Source organism: Triturus cristatus, chromosome 12 (genome assembly GCF_964204655.1).
Source record: "Triturus cristatus chromosome 12, aTriCri1.1, whole genome shotgun sequence".
Classification (NCBI taxonomy): Eukaryota; Metazoa; Chordata; class Amphibia; order Caudata; family Salamandridae; genus Triturus; species Triturus cristatus.
The window spans coordinates 813,345,281-813,370,856 of NC_140595.1; the positions used below are offsets into that span (position 1 = coordinate 813,345,281).

At 43.5% G+C, this 25,576-nt stretch overlaps 1 protein-coding gene across 2 annotated transcripts in view; it reads left to right on the plus strand.

The window, feature by feature from the left end:
* The window catches only part of CHRNB1 (cholinergic receptor nicotinic beta 1 subunit), a 185,536-nt gene that overhangs the window by 131,894 nt on the left and 28,066 nt on the right, over window positions 1-25,576 (plus strand). For both annotated transcript variants that reach the window (XM_085639178.1, XM_085639179.1), the window contains 2 exons: window positions 17,327-17,550; window positions 18,749-18,930. In XM_085639178.1, coding sequence (XP_085495304.1) covers window positions 17,327-17,550; window positions 18,749-18,930 — 406 coding nt within the window. The remainder of the gene's footprint in view (window positions 1-17,326; window positions 17,551-18,748; window positions 18,931-25,576) is intronic.

Genomic DNA, 25,576 nt, shown 5'->3' on the forward strand with positions numbered 1-25,576 from the left:
AGAGGCAACTCAGTGGGCTTGAGCTCGGGTGGTGAAGAACCACACAAAACTATTCCAAAAAGTAAAGTCACCGAAAGCTCCCGAAATGAACAGGTATCTCCCCCAAGTCATTGTGGTGGCTTTCGGGCACCATAGATTAGATCGCAATGTCAAGAGTGTTACTGGCACATGCATCAACAATGCCATTTGCGATTCCTTATTAGCGAAAAATAAGGATTCGCTAATAAGGAATAGCAAAAGGCTATGCATGTAGCAATCGCTTAAAAAATAGTGATTCCTAAACATTCCTTAATTGCGACTCGCAAATTGCGACTCGCAATTAAGGAATACCTCCCCATTCATTCCTATGGGCCTAGAGGCCCATAGGAATGAATGGGAAGACCTTCTCAATTTGCGATTCTCAATTAGAAAATCGCAAATTGCTCATGCAATTTCAAGGGTGCCAGGGTGTCAAAAGGACACCCTGTCGCACCCCTGAAATCTGCATATGAGTACATCTTGCACACACACATGCCCCAAGGGCATGTGTGTGTGTAAAATGGAACTTTGAAAAATGCACTTTAGTGCATTTTTCAACGTTTTTACAAATTACCATGAAGTTCAACTTCATGGTAATTTTCTCCACCTATTAGCGAAATCGCTAATTTTTTTACTTTAGTGCATTGCATTTAAGGAATCTCAATTTGAGATTCCTTAAATGCAATCGCAATTTAAATAATCGCAATTTAGAGATTACTTAAATTGCGATTTTTGCATTTGGGATGATGCATCCCAAATGCAAAAATACCGGTCGCAAAGGAGCAGATTCTGAGAATCTGCCCGTTTGCGACCGGTTTTTGCTTTGATGCATGTGGGCCTTAGTGTCCAGTTAACAGGGTGCTAGGGAGTTGGTTCAGGGAAGTCAACTGGGACTCCTAACTGGTGTTGTGAAATCCATGATGAAGGAACTCCAGATTTCTGTGTTTTCTTTCTCTCCCAGCTTATTGATGTGCCCATAAGAGCTGACTGTGCAAGGGGTTTCCAGGCTCAACTGACCCTGTGTCTGGACTGCTCAGCCTCCAACAGGCTCAGTTACATACTGGCAATCCTTTCATTGTCTCGGAGGTGAAATGAACACCATTATCAGTTAGAATATCCTTAGGCACACCTTCACGATCAAACTGTGGAAATATGGATTTTTATGGTCGGTTATGTCCCCTATCTTGGACCCCAACGGTTTCATGTATAAATCATAAGTACATGTATGTTTCCTCCAGTTCCAGTTATGAAGACGCAAACACATGTGCGTCCACCGTCAACATGTCCTCTTTCAGATCCGCCATGAATGGGCCGGATATTCTATTCCTAAGTATGAAAGGCCACCGGCTTTATATGGTTCATTTATCCCATTTTACAGTCCAGACGAGTAGGCCCTGATTCTGCCATTAAGCCTTTTTCTGCCTTCTGCCTCTGAAAGCTCCAGTCTGAGCTCGCATCTGTATCCATGAACTTTGTCTTACTCCCTGCGCGGCTAACGGTGCCTGACTCGGCCTGTCTGTCTGCCTGCCAAAAACTGTATTTCACCTTCAAGATTATCTGCTCTGCTCCGCTCCTCGTCCGATGCATTCCTGTCTAGTAGTTTAGGTAAACATTCCTCCAGCTACCGTGCAAAGGACCAGGCCTCGCTGCCCTCATGCAAGTAATTCATAGCCCTGTTACTATGGAAGATTTCTGCCCTCGCATCTAGTGTAGACACTTAGACGCCTGTACACGCACTAACAGTCAGTATAGTCAGTATAGAATAAGATTCTATCCTAAGAGACCTCTCTTTTTGGATAACACTGTTCTTTAAACATAGGATATTAGATATGATTTGGGATTAGGTTGACATAACCCCAGACTTTTGTCTCCACATGTAGAGCTAAATGTCAAGTCCCTTTTATCCTCTAGTTACACGTCAATCACACGTCATGCTGCTGCGCGCGCATCTCTGCCAAGTATTTCTGCTGACATTGCGAAATTCTTCCGTGGAACCACCCATTTATGACATCATATCCAATGACGTTCTTTAAGTTACGCCCAGTTACACCCATTTTAGTTACGCATGTATGTTCTTATCTTTGTGATCAACTGTTACGCCTCCTGCATCTGTTTCACTGTAATGCCTATTGTATAAAAATGATTACTTGTCAATAAAGTTTGTTCTTCACTTCCTGAACCTTCGTGGTGATGGAATATGGAGTCCATCAATTCGAATTGATTTTGGAATAAAGCCCGTTCCGAACCTCTAATACCACGGATTCTGCCTCTTATTTTACTGAGCTATTATTATAGTTTTTCCGCATCAAATTAAGTACCGGTAATTAAATTATTTACCACATAAATGGCGCCCGAACAGGGACACTTTCTCATCTCACGCGCCGGCGGTGCGTTGCAGGCCCGGTCTCCTGCCACAGCTGGACGGACAACAACGCGTACCCACAGGATTTCCTGTATCTCCCTCCTGCCGAGCGGGGGTAACTGAGGCTGCGATCAACACCCAGACGAGGCGGTGAGAAGTGCGAAGTATCCCGACCAGAGCCTAGCTGAGAGAGCAAGATCCGAGGTATACAGAGGCCCACCAGGTTCCGAAGTTCCGAAGTATCGAGTCGAGTCCAGTCCGGTCCAAGTCCAGTTCAAGTTCAGTTCCGAGGCCTTCCGTTCCGAGCTACCCGGTGAGTACCATTGTCGGGGAGGCGTTCTGACGTGCACATAGGTTGTGCCGGTCAAGACGGGTTTGGGTACACAAATCCGGTCTGCACTGTTTCAGCAGTGTATCTGTACTGTTTAGCAGTATATCTAGTATGTCTAGTATATAATTCAGAGTTACCTAGTTAGTGTCGAGTATCATGCTTAGTGACTAGTTCCCTAAATGGCCATCATTGTTGTTCATTAAATGTTAAATGTTTTAAATACGTTCTGCATATTGTGGTGTGAATGACTGTTCATTATTGTGTTTTGTTGTATTAAACGTGTTCAGAATTAGGTATCAGATCAGTTTTCAATATGCCGCTCTTTTCGAAATTAAGACAGATCAAAACTAGAAAAGGGGTACTCGAAGAAGCTGTTCCCATTCCTCCTAGGGACACTCCAGGGTACTTCATGTATCATAAACATGGCCTAGATGCCATATTATTTCTTGATTTATGGGTAGACTACACCAAGGAATTACCAGAAAGTCAGAGGTGGCCCGCAGCTGGGACCTGGGACGCAGATTGCATCATGAAAGTAGAGGAAGAATTATGGAAAAAGAAAGCTAGACAATCACAGAAAGATGCCATTGAATTATGGCGTAAAGAATCGTATAGACGTACAGAAAAAGCACGTAGACAGGAAGAGAAGAGTAAGGAGAATTCAAATAAAGTTCGAGAAAATCTATTAATTGAAGAAGGTACTCGAGTAAAAGCAGAACAAGTAGACAGACAAAGAAATGCCCTTATGAATGGTATGTATCCTCTTCTGGCCGAAGGGTTACCTAAGGCTACTCTGGAGATACCCAAAGACTTGCCACCCCCATTGTTTCCGATAAAAGCACATCCCAAAGGGCATCCCAGAACCGCAGAAGATGTTTTCCTTTCCTCTTATTTAGACGACGCAGCTCCCGAGTATGCTAATACTGCACCACATAGACCGCCTGCCGAGGGGGTTCAACGCCAAGACCCTCCGTCTGTACCTCCGCAACAACAAATTCCGACACAAGTTCCGGCAAGCACATCTGTTTCTACAGCTGTACCCACACCTATGGTTGCTATATCACGTTCAACGAATCCTTTTACACCCAGCACCCCAGGCGGTGCTACAGGAGGTACAACAAACATCTTTTCCACGCCACCCAGAGTAAATAAACTTTCCTTTCAAGAGTTAGCTCACCAACGTACGCCCAAACTAGTAACTCCAGACACGCTTAAGGAACTTCTAATAGATTGTAGATATGACCCTGTGCCCGGCAAAAAGGATGAAATGCTGCTGGCCTCATTACGTATCCGACGAGCTGCAATATATTTAGGGAGGCTACCAGGAATGACTACACATTTAGAAAATATATATCATTTTGTCCAGTCATGGCGAGATTCTGAAAGTATTAATAGAGCCTTGGAGTACCAGAAAGTGGAGATACAGGGGGAACTGTTACGTTTCCTCATAAATTGTGTGGTCAGAAATCAAGACCGACTAGGAGTAAATCCGGAAGAAATGCAAATTCTTACCACATGGAGTCGGAATATATCAGAAGGGAGACATGATAAACGATTAAGTATAATAGCTATGTGCCGAAAAATACGCAAAGAAGTAGAACGAATACACGAAGAAAGATTAGCAGTAGACCAGCCTGAACAAACCGAAGAGGAGGAGGAAATAGAACTGCCCACAGGACAGTTAGAAACTATGGCCTATGTAGGTAGAGGAAGATCTTGCAATAATACTAGATGCTTTACTGATCCGATACGCCCGATACGTCCAGATAATAACAGAAACTTCCAAAACCCAATAATAAATATAAGGTCCCCCGAACATGCGTTCCAAGCCGCTGACAAATTGCTCCGAGAACGAAGGGGTTATCATATACTCGATTCTATGGACGAACAAGAATTAGCCAGGTCAGCCGTTCACTGGGTTGACAGTCCTGGAAAATATAGTGATGATACACTAGCACACACGTTTTTGAACCTCAACCCAGATGAACAGCGTTTAGCTGGTATCTACATGATTCAACAACTCCTTACATTATATAAAAGCCAACACTCCGATCCTGGTCCCTTACCTGATATATTGACTGAATTACTCACGAATAAATGGAGAGGTTCAGGTACTGAGTTAATTAGAGAAATACTAGAATGCAGAAAGCAGTATATTCTTTTTGTATGCCCCGAACATGTCTCACTGCCCATCAAGGAAAGAACGACGTATTATATGGATAGACAGAATCCCTTACGCGAAGTGCACCCGATAAAAGGTGATGACAATCAGTTTAAACGTGTGTTTGTATACACACCCATATCTAAAATAGAACTATTAGAAATGAAGAAAGTGGTACCCAGTCATGACAAAGACCCAGCGGGTTTCCACCGTGAAATTAAAGACATGTTGCTCATGGGAGAATATACCTATCCCGACATTATGACAATATTGAAGGTATTAATGCCTGCGGGCATTTACGAAAAACTCAAGGAAAAGGATTGGGAGGTGGGAGACCAGAAGATACATTGGACAGCATTAGAAAACGAAGAAAAAGCTCGAGGTCCAGGTTCAGGGCTTGGGGAAAAGACCAAAACACTACCAGGTTTACTAGTACAGGTACTGCCACGTTTATTAACTATGAAAAAGGAAGACTGGGGTGCAATCTCAGCCTGTAAACAAAAGCAAGATGAAGACACTAGTGATTTTTATGCCCGATTCGAAAAATGTTTTGGTATAAATAGTGGAATAAAAGCAAGTAGCGAATCTTATCCACATCTGTTTGTGACAAAATTAGTTGAAAATGCCCTGCCCCAAGTTAAGAATAGAGTATTGAAATTCGAGAGTACCTGGCAAGGTAACACTCCGTCACAAATGTTACAAATGCTACAGTACCATCACAATAGAATTAGAGAGGAACAAGAACATGAACAAAGACGCATGAAAGACACGAAAATGAAAATGCTAGTTTCCCAGACAGTTCCAGCTGACGGTCATAAAAAGGGTATGACACAGTCCAGTGTTTCAGCAGTTTCTGTAAAAGGGACATGCAACTATTGTAAACAGCCAGGTCATTATGTACACGATTGTCCAGTTTTAAAACATAATATCGCCATAGGTAATACAAAAGAAAGACCGCGGCCACTTAGACAGGATCAGAACCAACAAGGAGCTCTGCAGCATGCACAGGCCATGCCAGCTCCGCAACAGTCTATGCCAGCTCCACCACCGCAGCCTATTGCTGCCACACCAACAACGACACGACAGATGTACCAGACTGCACAGTATGACTACCCTGATTATCAACGATACTCATGAAACAGCATAGAGAGGGAAGTTGGCTTACCCCTTATCGAGGTCCCTGTAGATCAAGAAGGACCTTATGTACACAGTGAACTGTTAGGCCAGGATAGGAAATTTTTACTTGATACAGGGGCAAGCCGAACAACAATAAAACGTAGTGAAGTTCCAGGGGCACCCCTCTCAGGCTCACAGAATATTTCCCTTGGTTTTTCAGGAAAACCTATCATTAATGAGGTATCACAGCCTCTTCCACTTACGATTGGTCCTTTGACACGAACTACAGATTTATTGCTTACTAAATCATGTCCAGAAAACCTGTTAGGTATAAAAACATTGAAAGCTCTAGGAGCTATAATATGTTGTTCTCCGGAAGGAGTAAGATTGTTTTTACGTGATTTCAAAGGGCACTATGTGTCCCGAGGCATGGATCACCGACTGCAGACTTTACCCACACATTTATGGGCACAAGGCCCTACAGATGTTGGTTGCATGAACATTACACCATATCGAGTCACACTAAAGACAGGAGTGGTACTACCACGAATGCGACAATACAAGTTACCCCCAGATGCTGTAGTGGCTTTACTGCAAATCATTGACGAGCTCATTACCCAAGGAGTGGTTGTGGAAACCGACTCCAATGTATGTAATTCCCCGATAATTCCGATTCTTAAACGAACTGATCCAAAAGCCCCGCCAGTATATCGATTGGTTATTGATCTGCGCGAATTAAATAAATGTATTGTACCACAATACCCCGTAGTTCCAGACATTTCTTCATTACTGACAGCCATTGATTCTGAAGCAACATTCTTTACTGTAATTGATCTCAAGAATGCCTTTTTCAGCGTCCCAATAGATCCGGAAAGCCAATACTTGTTCGGATTTCGTTTAAATGGACGAAGCTTTAAATTCACACGCGCACCTCAAGGATTCACAGAAAGCCCCAGCATCTATAGCCAAGCACTGAAACGAGAACTTGACAGTATCCACATGCCAGTCAACACTGCCCTGCTTCAATATGTCGATGATCTGCTGATCACCGCTAGAAGCGAACCTGAATGTGAAAAAGCTTCACTGACGGTTTTACATTTTTTGGCCGAAAAGGGGCACAAGGTGTCCCCTTCTAAGCTGCAATTCTGTGTCCAGCGAGTTGTTTACCTTGGTCACTCGCTGTCCAAGGAGGGAAGGCAGCTTACACCCGACCGCATACAGTTAATTGATAACATGTCAGTACCCAAGACACAAAAGGAGGTGCGGGCTTTTATAGGCCTCACTTCATATTGTAGGCAGTGGATCCCTCAGTATGCATTTCTAGCAAAACCACTTATTCAGTTGACAACACAGGAGGCAGCCACATCGACTGTCCTTCCTTGGACTCAAGAACATACACACGCCTTTGAAAGTTTAAAGAAAGCTTTATGCCAAGCACCTGTCCTAGCAACACCATGTTACAGTAAACCGTTTACACTCTTTGTTACAGAACGCGAAGGTACTGCCTTGTCAGTACTCACACAGGAACAAGCAGGATCACACAAACCATGTGCTTATTTTTCTAGTACACTAGATCCCGTAGCTCAGGCTCTGCCTGCGTGCCTGAAATCAGTGGCAGCGACAGCTTTAGCAATCAGACAAAGCGATGCCATAGTATTAGGACATCCATTGACAGTACAAGTACCACATGCAGTAGAAGTTCTCTTGAACCGCACACAGACACAACACTTGACTATAGCAAGACTCACCGGTTACGAACTAACATTGTTTCAGCCACACATAGAAATCAGACGTTGTAGTACATTGAATCCTGCCACACTTTTGCCAGTAAACGGAACAGACCCACTAGCACATGATTGTATTGAAGTTATTACTATCACGACGAAACCCAGACAAGACTTGACAGACGTCCCATTGTCAAACCCAGACCTGACGTTGTATGTAGATGGTTCATGTATGAGAACAAGTACAGGAGAGTTAGTGGCCGTGTATGCCGTCACAACAGACACTGAAATTATTGAAACAAATTGTATTGATACCTTGTCAGCTCAAGCAGCAGAGCTCATTGCTCTGACACAAGCCTGTATTCAAGCCACAAATAAGAAAGTCAACATATACACAGATTCACGTTATGCATTCGGAGTCGTCCATGACTTCGGCGTGCTGTGGCGAGAGAGAGGTTATTTAACTTCTCACGGTGCCTACATTAAGCACGGACCCCTCATTCATGCCTTATTAGATGCAATACATCTACCCACTGCAATATCAATTATGAAATGTAAAGCTCATACGAAAGTTACTGATATCATTTCCCAAGGCAATGATCTAGCTGACAGAACAGCTAAACAGACTGCTCAAACTCACACATCTGACATGACAAAGACAATAGTTCCTACACCAACACACTGCATGATGGTTAAGGATCCCGCTCTTGACGTAATTGACATACAGACACATGCTACACCAGAAGAAATAAAGAAATGGACTGAATTAGGAGGGATCCAAACCGATCAGGGATGGATGACGAAGGAAAAATCTATATGGTTTCTTCCCGACTCTATGGTCCAAGTTATCATTAATACAATACATAGTCCAGCGCACCTAGGAGAAAAAGCTATGCTAGACAGCATTCAACACATTTGGTTCAACAAACATTTACGAGCAGCAGCTAAACAAAAGGTTCGTACCTGTATGATCTGTTGTCAGTTTAACCCAGGTAAAAGCATTCCTGTAGAACAGGGTGGATTTCAGCCTCCTGATCACCCTTTTGAAGTCCTCCAGATGGATTATATCCAGATGGAACGATGTCGAGGATTCAAATACGTTCTTGTAGTTGTTTGTGCTCTTTCCCGTTGGACAGAGGCATACCCGGTTTCAGATTACACTGCCCCGACTACTGCCAAACAGTTGGTTCGAGAATTCTTCCCACGGTACGGTTTACCACGTGCTGTCTACTCAGATAACGGCCAGCCGTTCTCATCCGAACTAATGAAACACGTTTCACTTTTGTTAGGTTATCAATGGAGATTTCACTGTGTCCGACACCCCGAGGCAGCAGGTCTCGTGGAACGACATAATCAAACTCTGAAAATTAGATTGTCCAAAATATGTAGAGAGAAAGGTGTCGACTGGGTAGTAGCCTTACCAGTTGCACTCTTTTACATGAGAATGGTAGCACATTCTCGAACAGGGCTATCCCCGTATGAGGTGATCTTCGGTAGACCACCAAATATGTGGGGGACGCCTATACCTCGTAAAATAACTGACGTTGACTGTAATATGCTGACAGATTACCTGGCTTCCTTGATGTCTGCACTACAATCTTGTCGTTCACAGGTAGCTGCAGCCTTTCCCGACAACACCGAGGTGAAACCCCACGACGTAGTTCCGGGGGACTTGGTGTTAGTGCGGAACTTTGACCGGAAGTCTCAGCTGGATCCTAGGTGGAAATCGCCTCAACTCGTACTGTTAACCACGAGGACAGCCGTGAAGATCGAAGGTCGAAAAGGCTGGATACATTCAAGTCATATCAAGAAATTTCATGGACTACCATCCGATATAGAGACTAAACCCTGTGTTTCTTCAAAGACAGACTCAAAGCTCCCTTTGGTTGAGCAAACGAACTCAGAATTATACAGACTAAAATTGAGGTCCAGTCAGTCAGACAATTTGATTGTTTAAGTCCTCTCCAAGGTGAATCGGTTGAATTTGTCTCTGACATGTATCCTCTGGACCGGAATAGAGAAAGAAATAATCAAATGAGGTTGAAAAAACATGCGTACTGTAAATCACTGCGTAGTCATTGCACAGTGACGTTATTAATTTTATTTTTCTTATGTCTTTTAATAATCGCTGCAAGTATATTGTTGCACATATATTATCCTATTTCTAAACATGTTTACAATGTTACTGCTGAACATTCTTTTAGTGAATTACCCCCGCATGAGTTGTCATATAGATTTGCGCTGCGCAACAACACTTTTATTAGTATGTTACATCATTCCCATCAGACTAGCAATGCTACAAATTGTTGGATATGTGGCCGACTCCCTCCCTATCAGAACTATAAGGGAATTCTGCCTCTCTTTCCATATCCGTTCACACACAATGGTTCCTGTGGAGCATGGTTTAGTTTAATTAATTCCTTAGATACAAACTCAGCAGTTTATCAAGACAACTGGGTATGGGGAAACCTGAACTTAGTTTTGCTTAAGGTCTGCTACCCTAACAAGGAGGGACTTCCCAAAAGAACAGGAACTGATCTAGAAAATGAAGTATATGGATTAGGTAATTTTACACTTAACCTCATGATCCTGAACGTTGAATCTGAAGCTACACCAATTTTGCCTGCCATGTCCGTATTCCCAGTTAAAGGGGAACTATGCATAAGAAAGAATGGCTCCATACACATGGGCCATAGTAAATGCACCACTGTGATAAAATTCAGTGATCAAGGCAAGTCTACATTTAGAGCTTCTCGTCATTCCTACTTTATATGTGGACAGACCGCATATATACACCTACCTTTAGATTGGGATGGTACCTGTTACATAGCATTCCTTCTACCACCTGTTTTCCTAGCTCCTCCTGATTATCATAGAAATACTCATTTAGTACACAATAGACAGCAGAGAGATCTCCCAATAGTCGATTACACTGAAACAGCATGGGAGAAATACACAGATTTCAATAAAGGTTTCTTTCCTTATATAGGTACAGTCACTAATAGTAAGCTGATACGTAGATTAACCAGAACCCTTGAAGCAGTAGTAAACGAAACTATTTCCGCCTTAGGCAATTTAACAGAAGAACAGTCTGCTATGCGGATTGTTGTGCTTCAAAATCGTCTTGTCCTTGACGTCATCCTGGCCGATAGGGGCGGAGCTTGTAGGGTCATCGGATCAAGTTGTTGCATTTTCATACCAGAAAATTCACCGTCAGTATATAAAGCCATAACCCGCCTTCATAAGATTGTAAGCCAGATACACCAGAGTCCAGGCACCTGGACTTGGTCCAGTTGGTTCTGGGGCGTGTTGTCAGCCTGGGGATGGAGAATCCTATCCTTCCTGGGTATTGGCTTTCTCATACTATTCAGTTGCTGCTTATGTCTACAATGTGGGCCAGCGATTTGTGGTCTATGTGCCACCTCGTGTATCCCACATCCAAGTTTTCGTTCGAGATCCCGGAAGAAGAAAGAAGAACAAATGATGTTATATGAACAGATCGATGGATTGATGAAGATTGATATCTCCTAAGGGCAAGTAGGGGACAAGGAGGGAATGTGGAAATATGGATTTTTATGGTCGGTTATGTCCCCTATCTTGGACCCCAACGGTTTCATGTATAAATCATAAGTACATGTATGTTTCCTCCAGTTCCAGTTATGAAGACGCAAACACATGTGCGTCCACCGTCAACATGTCCTCTTTCAGATCCGCCATGAATGGGCCGGATATTCTATTCCTAAGTATGAAAGGCCACCGGCTTTATATGGTTCATTTATCCCATTTTACAGTCCAGACGAGTAGGCCCTGATTCTGCCATTAAGCCTTTTTCTGCCTTCTGCCTCTGAAAGCTCCAGTCTGAGCTCGCATCTGTATCCATGAACTTTGTCTTACTCCCTGCGCGGCTAACGGTGCCTGACTCGGCCTGTCTGTCTGCCTGCCAAAAACTGTATTTCACCTTCAAGATTATCTGCTCTGCTCCGCTCCTCGTCCGATGCATTCCTGTCTAGTAGTTTAGGTAAACATTCCTCCAGCTACCGTGCAAAGGACCAGGCCTCGCTGCCCTCATGCAAGTAATTCATAGCCCTGTTACTATGGAAGATTTCTGCCCTCGCATCTAGTGTAGACACTTAGACGCCTGTACACGCACTAACAGTCAGTATAGTCAGTATAGAATAAGATTCTATCCTAAGAGACCTCTCTTTTTGGATAACACTGTTCTTTAAACATAGGATATTAGATATGATTTGGGATTAGGTTGACATAACCCCAGACTTTTGTCTCCACATGTAGAGCTAAATGTCAAGTCCCTTTTATCCTCTAGTTACACGTCAATCACACGTCATGCTGCTGCGCGCGCATCTCTGCCAAGTATTTCTGCTGACATTGCGAAATTCTTCCGTGGAACCACCCATTTATGACATCATATCCAATGACGTTCTTTAAGTTACGCCCAGTTACACCCATTTTAGTTACGCATGTATGTTCTTATCTTTGTGATCAACTGTTACGCCTCCTGCATCTGTTTCACTGTAATGCCTATTGTATAAAAATGATTACTTGTCAATAAAGTTTGTTCTTCACTTCCTGAACCTTCGTGGTGATGGAATATGGAGTCCATCAATTCGAATTGATTTTGGAATAAAGCCCGTTCCGAACCTTTAATACCACGGATTCTGCCTCTTATTTTACTGAGCTATTATTATAGTTTTTCCGCATCAAATTAAGTACCGGTAATTAAATTATTTACCACAAAACCTATCGTGAAAAAATCTATCGGCGATCTGGGTGTAAGGTTCCGTGACTCCTTTTACCTCCACCCATCTAGATAGATGGTCATCGACAGCTATCAAATATCTACGCGTGCCTGGGCAGAATATGGAACGGCTCAATGAAACCCGCACATAACTTACGCCAGGCTTCTCCAACAAGTAGCTCTCCAGCTTCCTGTAAGTAGCTCTGCAGTGTGCAGCCCAGTCCACTAAATTAGAAGATTTTGCTTGGCTGAAATAATACACCTATATCAAAATCGAGAGTTTATATTTAAGATGGAAATGTGTATTTTTCCAAAACTCATAAGTAAGGCTCCCTGTTTTCCATTTTTACGGATTTTTACAGATAAATACAGACAGAAAACAATGTGTTTTCTGTCTGCATTTATTTTTTAAGGTGGATAGATAAGGAGAATGGTGCTTCTTTAAGTGAACCTCCGTGCTGTCTTTCATGAATTATAGCCCAAAAGCTGAACATCTGGACAGCATGGGAAATGAAAAAACAGGATGAAATGTCTTTAAATAGTGCATATGTCAACACACAGTTGTGGTATAATGCTAATATTTACCAGTGGATGTATTTTATGTAATATTTGGCAGCTTAAATAGCTAAAACACGACAGACATTAAAGTATGAGTGAACATCAGTCCATTAAGTAAATATGGAAATGTACAGTTTTACAACTTCATTTTTACGCTAAACACTAAATAAATATGGATAAATACAGATAAAATGCCCCAAAAATAAATATGGATAAATACAGATGGTAATGTTAAAAGAATAAATACCATAACACTGGGAGCCCTACTCATAAGCTGGTATCTGGAGAAAAATGGCTGACTTCTAAAATATATTTAAAGCTGATATTTGAGTGGTACATCATGTGGCATTGGAGAAACGTTTTAATAAATGTTCCTACCTTGGTGCCAGAGGCATGGCAGCTATGGCTGTTGTGTGTTACCCATGTAGAGGCATTGCAAATTGGCAAAGATTATTTTGCATTACTGCAGGCAACATGATGTACTGAGGATATCACTGGTGGTAATCCTACTGGTAGTAATCTTGTATATGGTGGCCACTAATGTAAAGGTGTCTGATGGGGTCAGTATTACAACACTAATAATATTAGTAGCTCTCACTGAGTTTCATTGAAAAGAAGTAGCTCTTATTGCAGAAAAGGCTGGAGACCCCAATTAAGCCGTATCCAATCAGAGCAGGATACTGGCTTTACACTCGGCATTGCTGCGGTCAGGTGCTTATCGCTCAGAATGCACTGAACTGACTCAAAGCACAGCGAGACAAAGGAAACTCTACCACAGTACTGTAGTGTCTTTGAGTAAATGGGTCCTGGTAGCTTCATCGCAAATATGTTGTGATATTTTTGACAGTGGCGTAACGATAATTGAGGGGGCCCCCCTGCAAGGTACGTGGAAGGGCCCCCTCTGGACACTGTCAGGAGCTCCCCGGCCGAAGTGCAGTGTTGAGGGGGCCCCCTGGAGCTCGGGCCCCCCGCACTGCAGGGGTTGCGGGGGCTTGTGTTATGCCCCTGATTTTTGATGAAGGAACTCCAGATTTCTACCTCTCCCTATTTATTGATAAGTCTGTAACAGCTAAGTCTGTATAATGATCCCAGGATCAGCTGATTCAGAGCCAGGAACACTCAACCGCCAATAACCTGCATTCTAACAGGTCACGCTCACGCAGACGGCTTTGGCAAGATGGAGAATACCACACCTGGTCCCAATAGTCATTGCTTTTAGTAGTGTAAGTGCACGTGCAATCACGCCCGTGCAGGGTCTCGAGGGGTACATACGTTGCTGCAACAAAGGAGCACTTCCACATTTTAATAGTGTTCTGCAGCTAAAGTAGTTCCCCCTTCTTGCCCTGATCTTTTGATTACCTTCGCCCCACCTGCCTCTTAGAGTTCAGCTGCGGTGTGGTGGCGGGGGTGGAACTTTCATGGTCTGGCATTCAACCACAGAGAGATCGGGGTCTCAAAGTATAAATCCCTTTTATGGAAGGTGTCCAGTGAGGAACGGGAAACCTCTCACAGAGTGGAAAGGGATGACGCTTCCTAGAAAATGTAGTGATAAGCATGTTACAGAGAATCTGACATCACTGCATGTGCCCAAGCGCCGTAGAATCATGAGGTGTCCAACACTGGTCTCTGGTCCACGCGTGATTCCAGAGAGGACATTGTCTCAGCTCTATGTCTAGGGTCAGGGTTCTTGATACTGTTCTGAAATTGTGGGAAATTCCAAAGCGGGAAGTGAAGGGCGGATTGTGACATCGCAGCCTCACAATACTCGTACTCCAGGAATGCTCAGTCCTGTCCTTTACCTTACGTAGGTACAACAGTTCTCGTGTTGGTCCTCACCAGCTGGCAGGAGGGTCTTCATGTTTCCCGGTAGGCGTACTCCTTCGGAGTGGCCTCGCTGCATTCAGTCTGGTGGGTCTTGCTTCTCAATTGCTTCAGTTAGAGGCTGCTCCTCGCCAGACCAATGCGTATCCTTATCACAGCAACAAAAGGCTTTTTCCTCCACACAGTATATTTCCCATGATTTCTTTGTATTCTTTTGTACCAGCAATAGTACCCAGAAGGAGAGGCCACATTATTCCCAGAGTGCAATGGCAACTTGGACTTAGTGTGAATTGCAACTGTGACACTGAAGCAGATAAGTACATGGTCCGTGAAGGGCCCCTTTGGAAGGGGCTCTCTGGTGCAAAGCGCCCCCTCCCAAGCCCATGAAACCTGTATCAGCTGAAGCAGATTGTCAGACTGGGAGAAAATGGTCGCACAACCAGATACATTCCCCCTACTTGAGGGTACCCTACAGCGCAGGCAAAGCAGCAGCAAGTTTGATCGCCACCCAGGAAGGGGACAACCCATTGGCACAGTCCCTTGCTGCATGTGGGTGTTTGTATGTGGGTCTCTGGTTTCTGAGCCCTTGTTTTTACCCTTTGACTCTTCTTCCTGGGGATGAAATCCAACATCTGTGGGCTAGGGCCACCCATGCTCTGTATGTGCATCGCAGAGGTCCAGGTGGGCTTTGTACCCAAAGCCCACACAGATTACAGATGTGCAATGCATTCCTCTGCAGAGGAGAGGAGACTGACAGTGTTTTTGGGGAGAGGAGTTGGCCTAACGGCTAGGGCGCTCGACGTCGGACCTGGGGAACTGGGTTCGAGTCTCGGCAATGATGCTGAATATCCTGTGATTCTGGGCAAATCACTTAATCTCCCCGTGCCTAACAAAACAAAAAAATGTGTCCTCGTGTAATGCAACTGGTGCTATGTAAAGCGCTCTGATACCCAATTCGGGTCAAGTTTGCACTGTATATAACTCTGTGAAATATATGCATCAGCTGCTAAACTGGCAGGACGCACATAGCTACCTAATTCCAAGGAGGAAATGAATAGGCAATGAGAAATACAAATACATTTGATAGAAAAATGGGTCAGTTGTCCTGCCTAAGATGGTGATAGAGAAGCAGGTTCTTATTCACGCTGATAGGTGGGTAAAAGGGATGTGGCGAGGGGGTGCACCCATGCTGGGAAACTGGTCATGTCTACATGTGACATACATGCCTGGTTCAAGCGTGCAACACTCTAATTAAATAGCTTGAGAAGTAGTTTCCAGTTCCACTAATAGTTGGTGCCATACTCAAAGTGGAGATTGTGAATGAGAGACAACCAAGATAGTGGTACAATAAAAGGAGAAATGGGAAAGTGCTCAAAAGAAAGAGGAATGATAGAAGGAGGTTGGAAATACAAAGTAGAAATTAGAAAGGTGAAAAATAAACACGAGAAATATGCAAAGTGGTAAACAAGGAAAAGACCACAAAGATAAATAGAGAAGGGTAGGAAACAGAAATGAGGAATAGGTATTGATCAAAACAAACACGACAAATTGACGTTTCAGAAACAAAGAGAAAATACTTAGAAACAATAGAAAGAAAGTGGAGAAATGGAGATGAGGTGATAACAAAGAGATGAAACAGGAAAACGTTGAAAATAGATAAAGAACAGATGGGAATATTGTCGAGAGACATAGACAAGGGTTGAAAACAAGGAGGAGCTCAGTAAAAGAAAGAAGCAGTAATGGTCTGGGCATTAGAAATAGGAATAATCAGAGGCTAGTGGTACCACCATGAATCCTTTCCTATCCTGAAAATCCTTAGAAATATTTAAATGGACTCTCACCCACTGGAGTTTCCTCTAGTGGCAGGCTTCATCATCAAGTCCAGATCCAAAGCACCTAGTGTGCTGAACCTCCAAAAAGTGGGGGCACTTATAAGGATAATATCCTTTTGCGGATCTGGGATACTTTATAAAATCACCTCTATCGCCCAAAGAGAACGATGCTTTTATTGACAAGTCATACCAAGGTAAAGTTAAAAATGTATGTGATGCCTAACGGGGCTAATTAGGTCACCTCATGCATTCAACAAATCATGGTCGACATGTTTCAGCCATCTCAGCCCCTACCAGGTATTTTGGCTTTCTTCAGGACTGTAAATTATCCTTAGAAGTGCTCCCTCTTTTTGAAGGGTGAGCCCATCCGAGCACACTAGGTACACTGGATGTGGACTCAATGATGAACTATGCTACTAGAGAAAACTCCAGTGGGTGGAGGTCCTTTCAAATATATCTGAGGATTTTCAAGAAAGGAAAGGTGTCATGGTGGCCCCACTCCCTTCTAGTTAGTTCTATTTATATTTAGAAGTTGAGTGGTCTTACCCTCCTTGCTTCTTACTCCCCCTCTTATGTTCTTTTGATACAGTAGAAATAGCCGAGGGCTTTGAAGTTTGTGCTCAACACACCTTGCTCTTCTTCCTTAGGTGAAAAGATGACTCTGTCCATCTTTGCCCTGCTGACCCTCACTGTGTTCCTGCTCCTGCTGGCAGACAAGGTGCCCGAGACCTCCCTGGCCGTGCCGATCATCGTCAACTACCTGATGTTCACCATGATCCTCGTCACCTTCTCAGTCATCCTAAGTGTGGTGGTGCTCAACCTCCACCACCGCTCACCGAACACACATGCCATGCCACTGTGGGTACGCCGGGTATGTAGACCTTCCTCTGATGATGAGAGAGCCATCACGCACAATGTCCAGAGTGTGTCAGTGGAGGGTTGTCCATTATTGCTGTGTCTATGTGCGTCTGTTAGGCTGTGTCTGTGTGTGGAGCTGTATTGCATTTTGGCGGTCATTTAGAGGAGGGGTAATGGGGCGTTTGAAAAATAAAAGGCAGATGCTTGGGCCTTCCAACAAAGCCTCAGATTTTTTTCTGTATGTCCCTGCCATGTACTCCATAGAAGTACTGAACAATAAAAAAGCAAAAATGCCCCATGCGCTAAAAGAAAACTCCCATCACATTTTTTTGATTTCATTATTTTCTATAACTTTTATTTTATCATGTGAAGAAAATCTCCCATGCTATGGACTCATCTTCTGCAAGTTAAAAGTGCTCATCAGTTGCTTATGCAGCCCTTTAAAATAAGCCAGCCATCACTCTTTTTTTCATCGACACAGTCCCCGCCATAGAGGCAGGAACTGCTATGTTGAATAAAACCTGCTGAATCGGCATTGTACTCTAAATATAGCAGGTTAACCACTGGTGGCAGCTTGGGCCCACCAAGATCTAAATGACCAAGCTGGGAGTCAACTTCAGATATACATTCAGCTCCTTCCCTGAACTCCTTCTCCTTTTTCTGCTCTTGGTGGCACCAGGGTACCATTTGAAGCTGCTATGTGCTTTAAAAACTATAAATATAATCAAAAATAATAATTACTAGAACTCAGTTCACAAATGTGTACTGATGCTCGTCCTCACTAACACAGACGTAAAGTTTAGATGCTCCTTTTATCTTTGACTGCTTAATAGTTTGTTGGTGTTTTGAACATGGCTGTGTTGTCTGACTCTGTGTCCTTGATACACTAGTCGCTAACTGGTCTAAATAAACCAATTCAACATTCTCTCACCCTCCTACTCACCCTTCTCGCCCACTTGCTCCCTCATTCTTCCTCCTCTTTGCCACCACGCTCACAATTTTTTTTTACTATTTTATATAGTGTCACAAAACATGGAACTCTCATCGTATTGTAGTACTTGTCCGTCTGTGTTTAAGCATTTTGGATTATTATTGGACAGCACTTTACGTAAGCTTTCCAGCACTTATGAGCCGAGTGTCTTGGCCACCTATTTGTTGCCAGTGGCCATTGATGAATATTGCCTCTCACCACCTTATCTCTCTACTCCTAGATCTTCATCCACCTCCTCCCTCGCTACCTCCATCTGCAGAGGCCCAAACCCGAGCCGCCCCTGAAGATCGCCCCGTCCCCACTGCTGGCCAAACGTGAGAATGCCGTCAAAGTCAACAGGGCCAACGACGAATACTTCATCCGCAAACCGTGCTCCGACTTCATCTTTCCCAAACTCAACAGGTGAGCGACAAGTGAACATGCAAACAAAACAGATGACTTTCTTCAGATGGCATTCAACAAACTGATCAACAGAGAAGGGGGACAGATTGGGGATATGTTTCCTTTGAGAATGTTACCCCTTAAAGGCTCTGTTTAATGTCATCTGAAGAAGAACTCTGTGTGTCTTTGAAAGCTTATCAACTCTACTTATGGTCTTTAACTTTTCAATTCCTTTCTTTTTATTGAAATATTTTGATGTGATGTCCTAGCCACCAACTCATCTTTCACATTAAAAGAAACTGTTTAACACTGCTCCATCAATACTTAATAGAAAATATTTTTCATGGAAAACATCACATATACACAAAGGGAATCAACAGATGGTAACTCTACCATGCCAATCAGAAAGCTCCTTCCCACTGAGGCACTAGCAGATGCTCACTACAGGTCCATGAGGAAGGAAGAGGTAAACTTGGCACTGCACTACCTTCATTACCATCCCTTCTCTTGCAGAGGTATCATCCCGGCTTCTTTAATGAGCTGGGTGTTCCCTAGTCACTTCCTTGTTGATAAAAACCAGAGAGTTCTTAAAGAGGGGCTGCAGAACTTTGGCAGGCTGCTACTGTTAGGGCTAGAAGATCTGCAATGTGTGCATGGATGTCAGTTCACCAAAATGTACCTGTTACCTTTATGAATAATAAACTTTCACTCGATATTAAAACTCGATGAAAAAGCTGCGTCCAACTTCACATTGTTGTATACATCTCCACCCCACGTGGAGTATTGGCGCAGAGTATATTTACGAGCAGAGCTTGCGACTGCTGAGCGCTATGAGGCTGAGATCATAGCAGCATACCTATCACATTTACGAATATTAATGAGCAGAGCTCCGCCTACCCAACACATTATCGACTATAAGAAGCGTCGCACCTTTGAGAGGCAAACCCTATCCCCTGCTGTACCAGAGAGTGTTACTCAGTGCACCTCATTATTAAAAGTGAGGGTACCACCCCTTACAGAGAGAGTGGGTGGCTACAAGGAGGTAGAATGAGGGAGCACGTGGGTGAGAAGGGTGGGTACGAAGGCGAGTCAGTGGGTTGGAGAGTAAGTTGAATCTGTGATTTATAAAAGTGAGTTTGTGTCTAGCATATCAAGAACACAGTCAGAGGACACAGAGCTGTGGTGGAAGCCTCTACATACAAATCAGCTGAAACGATTTTGTAATAAGGTGGTACATACAGGATCAAGCTTATGAGCGACCCCTAAAAACGTAACCACCTTGAAGAAGGGTCAGTGTGTATACTGCCGAATCGCTTTAGTACTTGGTACAAAGATTTGCTAATGTAGAGAGGATTAAGGCAATATCCGAAGCACTCTCCACTGACCATCTTGTGGGCAGTGGAAGATGCAATTCCTAATGATGGGTGAAGGCTCTCTTGAGCGATAGAATTTCTCGATCCCCCCATTGCCGGTAAGGCTGACCGCCCCTCCATTCCGTGAGAAGGATCCTTGTGGCCGTGCCCAATCAGCATTCAGTCAGGATCAACATCTGGAAAGTCTCTACCAAGGGATTCAGAGAGACCTAATGGCAGAATCTGATCTAAAAAGACCTTAAAACTATCACTCATTTCAATTGATCTGGACCAGCACGTTCTCAGCCACACAGACGCGTATTATGGAGAACACAACTACTCCAGCACCAGCCAAGATCTCCGGCTGTCCATGTAATCTTGCAAAGCTGCTTCTGTCTGTATAAAAGCTGCATCTTTAAACAAGCATTTGCATAGCCAATAGGTCTTGCCTTTGGGACCTTACAAGTGTTTGGCCATGCAGCACATTATCCGGGGTGCTGTGCTGCAAGGGACTGAAGAGTTATGCAAATCTTATGTTGCAAGATAGACTAGATATAACGCACCACTGAACGGCGGTGCGTATACTTCTTTTTTACATGCCATTACCTGGGCAACGTTCCCTTCCAGTATAGACACCAGACCTGGGCATTAGTTTCTATATGTTGTGCATAAGCTGCAGGACCAGAGCACAGCAGACTGTCAGAAGAGGAAAAGCAAACAAGTCCAAAAGAAGGTTGACTGGAGAGCACAAGGCACCAATCGAGGAGATGAACTAGCAACAAAGAGCCCACTGGGTAATGCCTCATATAGGAGGTTGAAACAGCAGCTTTTACATTTTAAAAAATCAATTAATTAGGGAGGGCGGAAGAATGCCGAAGAGGACGTTTACCAGATGCAACCAACGTACATAAATCGTTAGGCGTTTACGCTTCAACAAGCATGTGCAAGGTGAACAAACACTATAATCACATCGACATTTACTGCACGTTTAAATATAACTAAAGACTCTGTAAACAAGCACAGTGGAGGTGGTAACAACATGGAAGACATGAGTTAGGAGAAGCATTCAAAGTTTAGTTTTTACAACATGGCAAACATAAATGTATACAGATGCATGTCTCGCACAGCACTAGGCTCGGCCTCAAAACACAGTTTCCCTTTTGCATCTCTGATTCAATGGCAGCCTTTCCCTTTCCTCTGAACTAACAGTCACAGACCGTGTATACTTTAGCTCATTATGTTCCACTAGCTAATGCAGTCATCACCTTGGCCAATCACCACAGGCCCGCCATGCCCTGTCATGCTGGGTTTGTTGGAAAACACATGAGGTACAATAAAAGAGCAAACCGCGCCAGCAGCCATAACGGGTTGGGAAAGCAACAGCCTAAGCAAGTAGACAGTCCTGAAGCAGTCTGTCTTCTAAGTTTGATGTCTTGCAACTGGAATCCCTCTTCCATGCCAGCAACCTAATAATGGTGTTTTCTGTTTTGGAACACGGTCATCAGCTGCACTGGTATGCGCAGCTTTTTCCCTCCGCTTGAAACGTAAATTGTACACTTTCAAACATCAGTGAACTTCATGTGCAACAAATGATGACAATTAGCAATCCATGTTACCACTTTCTGCTTCTGTAGAAGGCTTAAGCAGGCAATCTAAAACGGTGACATCACAAACACAAGGGAATGTTATCTTTCAAAACCATATGCAGTGGGCATATGTTAGGCTCCTGGTACTTAATGCTATATAACCACAAGTACACTGTAAAGCACCTCTTTCCTCTCGCATCGCCACGTGCAGCTCTAGGAAAAAGACGGTAGTCTGTGTGCTTCTTGAGCCTCAATTGTTAATGCAAGATTCCTTCCTTGTTCTAGTGAGGTGTCCATAGTCAGAGATATTTTACGTATAGTGCTAAGAGATGTGTGTCTGGAAGAAGGGAGGTGACTCAAACATACGTAGGTGCAATTTTTGATAACCTGAGATTCCCCCCATGGCAAACCTGTCAAGGTTTGTATGAAGCCTCTGGCGCTGGAGGGCAGTGAGGCCGCAGATGCTGAGATTTATGCCTGTCCTCCCTCATGGGAATGCAACCTGCCCCCCTCAGACCTTAGTGTAATGTTGATAATCACTCAAAAACAGCAGTTTCTCACAAGCATATTTATTTTACTGGCAGCACAAGAATACAGCTAACTCAGACTAGCAGATGACAAAATAAGAGGCACACGCCCGCTGTACTTAAAGACAAAGCACAGCGGCAGTCGGACAATTATAACAATAAAGCCAGGCAGCAGTCACGCTGATCATTATCCGGTGGAGGACAGACTTTAGCTACATGTGGCTCATGCCAACATTTTAAAACCAGAAAAGGCTAAAACCCGCTGAAAGGAGAGCCTTCCCAAGGAAACAGAAAAAGAAGTGCAGCAAAACGTAATGAAATAGATAGAAGAGCAATAATACATCTAACAGGGCCAGTCGCCAGGAACGGGAACCACCCACCAAAAGGCAGGATAAACATGAAAATTAGCCACTGAAAGGAAGGGAATTTGGAGAAGCACACACAAAAAACCAATGGGAAGCAAGGGGCGTGATCAATGCCCATACAGGAGATACAGCATGCCTCGCAGAGCAGCGCATGCTCGACCTAAAAATAACCTTTTAAGACTGACTACAGTTTGATGATGCACAGTCACGCTTTTCGTTTGTCTTTTTGGATGTGTAGAATTTGTTAGTGTTTACTGTGTTCAGTTTGTTTTAAGGTATACAGTCCTGGGGCCGTATACGTTGGCTCGTTTGGTGTTATATAGCTAGTGGGCCTAAAAGAGTACGTGTCTGGGGGATGAGGATTTTAAGTTGTACCATTTTCAGAGGATCAGAAGTTCAATAAAGTAGGTTTAGGGCACAGGAAAAAAGGAAAGCTGCCTAGGATTAGATCTGAAATGGGTCTGCACACTTTGCACGGCTAAGTGTAGGTTACATGTGTACAATTAAGAGTGCCACTCTGTATCTGTTGCATAATACCAAACTGATAATCCTACACCACAACAGAACAAATGGTAATGCTCTTTGGTGCATGCATCTGGGCACACAGAGCTGTACACCGTATCTAGTTGGGCCTTATAAGCAGGAAGCAAAATTTGAGCCTCCATAGTTCCAAGAATCCGGGCACCCGATCAAACCGAGATCTCCTGAGCAGCGCTTGAGAGAGGAGTACATCCAGGGCAGTGCTGTGAAGCGAGGGAGAGACACATTATTTTGAGTCCCATGAAGTGCACACAAGGTAAAGGACACATCCAATGAGGAGCACACAAGGTAAAGCACACACTATGCACTCTGTAGTGGTTACTTTTCAGGTTTCATTATAGAGTATTTACCTTCCAGTTAAAGCTCACCCCAGAATGTGTCTATACTCACAATTAATTACTTCATGTGACAAAGTCACAGTGTGTAGAGTTGTGTAGAGCTGTTATCTGTACAATCACTGAATTCTAATAAAAACTGTAAATAAGTGTGTTTCTACTGTTTCCAGTTTTACATTTTGCACAGCAGTGTTGTTAATGGAACAGATATCTTTCTGTTGCCGTATAAAGTTTATATTTGAAAAGATGCCTAACGGAGAAAGCACCATGCTGCATGTTCACATCATTCCACCTGCACCTTTCATTTAACATTTTGAGTATTTTTTTATATTTGTAATTATTCATTCTTGCATTGCCTGGATTTCAGTAGTGGTTTGCAAACCTATGAAAATGCAATAAGTATGCTGTTTGTTTGCTGTACTCTCACAGCAGCTCTCTTTTCACATTTTACCTAAAATAAGTTGGAAATTTAAAGTTACTGTCTTTCACAAGGCTCTTTGAAATTAGCATTTAAGAAATTGTTACAGAAAGGCTTAGTGAGACTTCACAAAAAGAGACGCGTCACAAAACTTTGCAGCTGTTGGTGCCGGAATATAAATGTCCTTTCCTGCCTGTTCTCCAGACACAGCCTTTGTGTAGTGTAGTCTGCACAGCAGGGTAGTTTCCTGCCTAGAGCATGCACAGAGAGGTGTGTGGTCTCTGCATTTGTCTCTGATTGAGAAAGACAAAAGGATGGGCCTCCCTTAAAGGGTCCCCTTTGCCTCGCACAACGAGGCTCTGCAGTCCCGAACCACCCCATACCATTCACCAAAGGGCAGCGCTTTGGGAAGTCTTAGTTAATAAAGTCTTCATTTAATTTCTAAAGGTAGCCCAGTAACGATTCTTTGCACCTGGTGTGTGTGGAACTCCACTCTCCAGCCACAGCAATGAAGGTGATACACTTCCTCTGTCTGGGACGCAGCCTTTACCCTCCATCTTGTGCTGTGCTACAACCATGGGTTCCAAAGGCATCCCACTTTGCTTTTCATAATTGATACTTGCAAATAGACATCACCAGACATCTGCTCCAGAATTGGCCAGATCTCCTTCTCAGTGTTTGTAGAATATACCTATATATCCTACATTGCTATGATCATGAGGTTACTGCTTCGAGCACAGTCTAAAGCTTCTCATACTTCCCGCAGCCATTACTTTATGCCTTTAAGTGTTCTAGCTGAAGCTGTGCTCTAGTGGTGGCATCTCAGTAGACAGACTGTTCATCAGGCTTTAGTCCCTTTCCAATGTACCTAATATATCACTATCTTTGCATATAAATTGTGCTGTTTCTTTCTACAGTCTTGCATCTTCTAATAGATGGCCAGTTAGGAATTTTCATTTGGTAATCCCATAGAGAAATCAAAATGATTTTAGAGTAATCGCCTTTGTGCATTTGCAGCCATCTTGGAATGGGTGCCCCTCAATAGACAACCCCCTCCAAGTCTGCAGTCATGCTGCATGTGTGTTGATGCATACACATGTATGCAGTTGGAAAAATAGATTGGCCTTTTAGAACCAAGACCTAAAAGGCTTTGTCAATGCTTGTTTTTTTAACTCTTTATTTTCCTTTCCAAGATGGAAGACACGCATCTTGAAACAGATAATTAAGAAAAATCATTTGTTCAGCTTCAAAACACATTATTGAAAAAGGTGGCATAGTAACACATTGCAGCAGTCCTCCCAAAATGTTATACAAAATTTTAAAACTAGGGAAATGCAAAGGATTGAGCTAGCTAGTCATCAGCGAGGGCCGAGAAATGCAAAGGAAGGAGGCGCGGAGGAGCAATGAAGAAGTTATAGGAAAGGAAGGTAGAACATTAAAAAGACACACACACTCACCCTGAGCAAGAGGGTGGGGTGAAGCAACAGACAAGCTGGGTGAGCAGCACAGAGGATGGGAGAGGTATAAGGGGGAAGCAGCACACA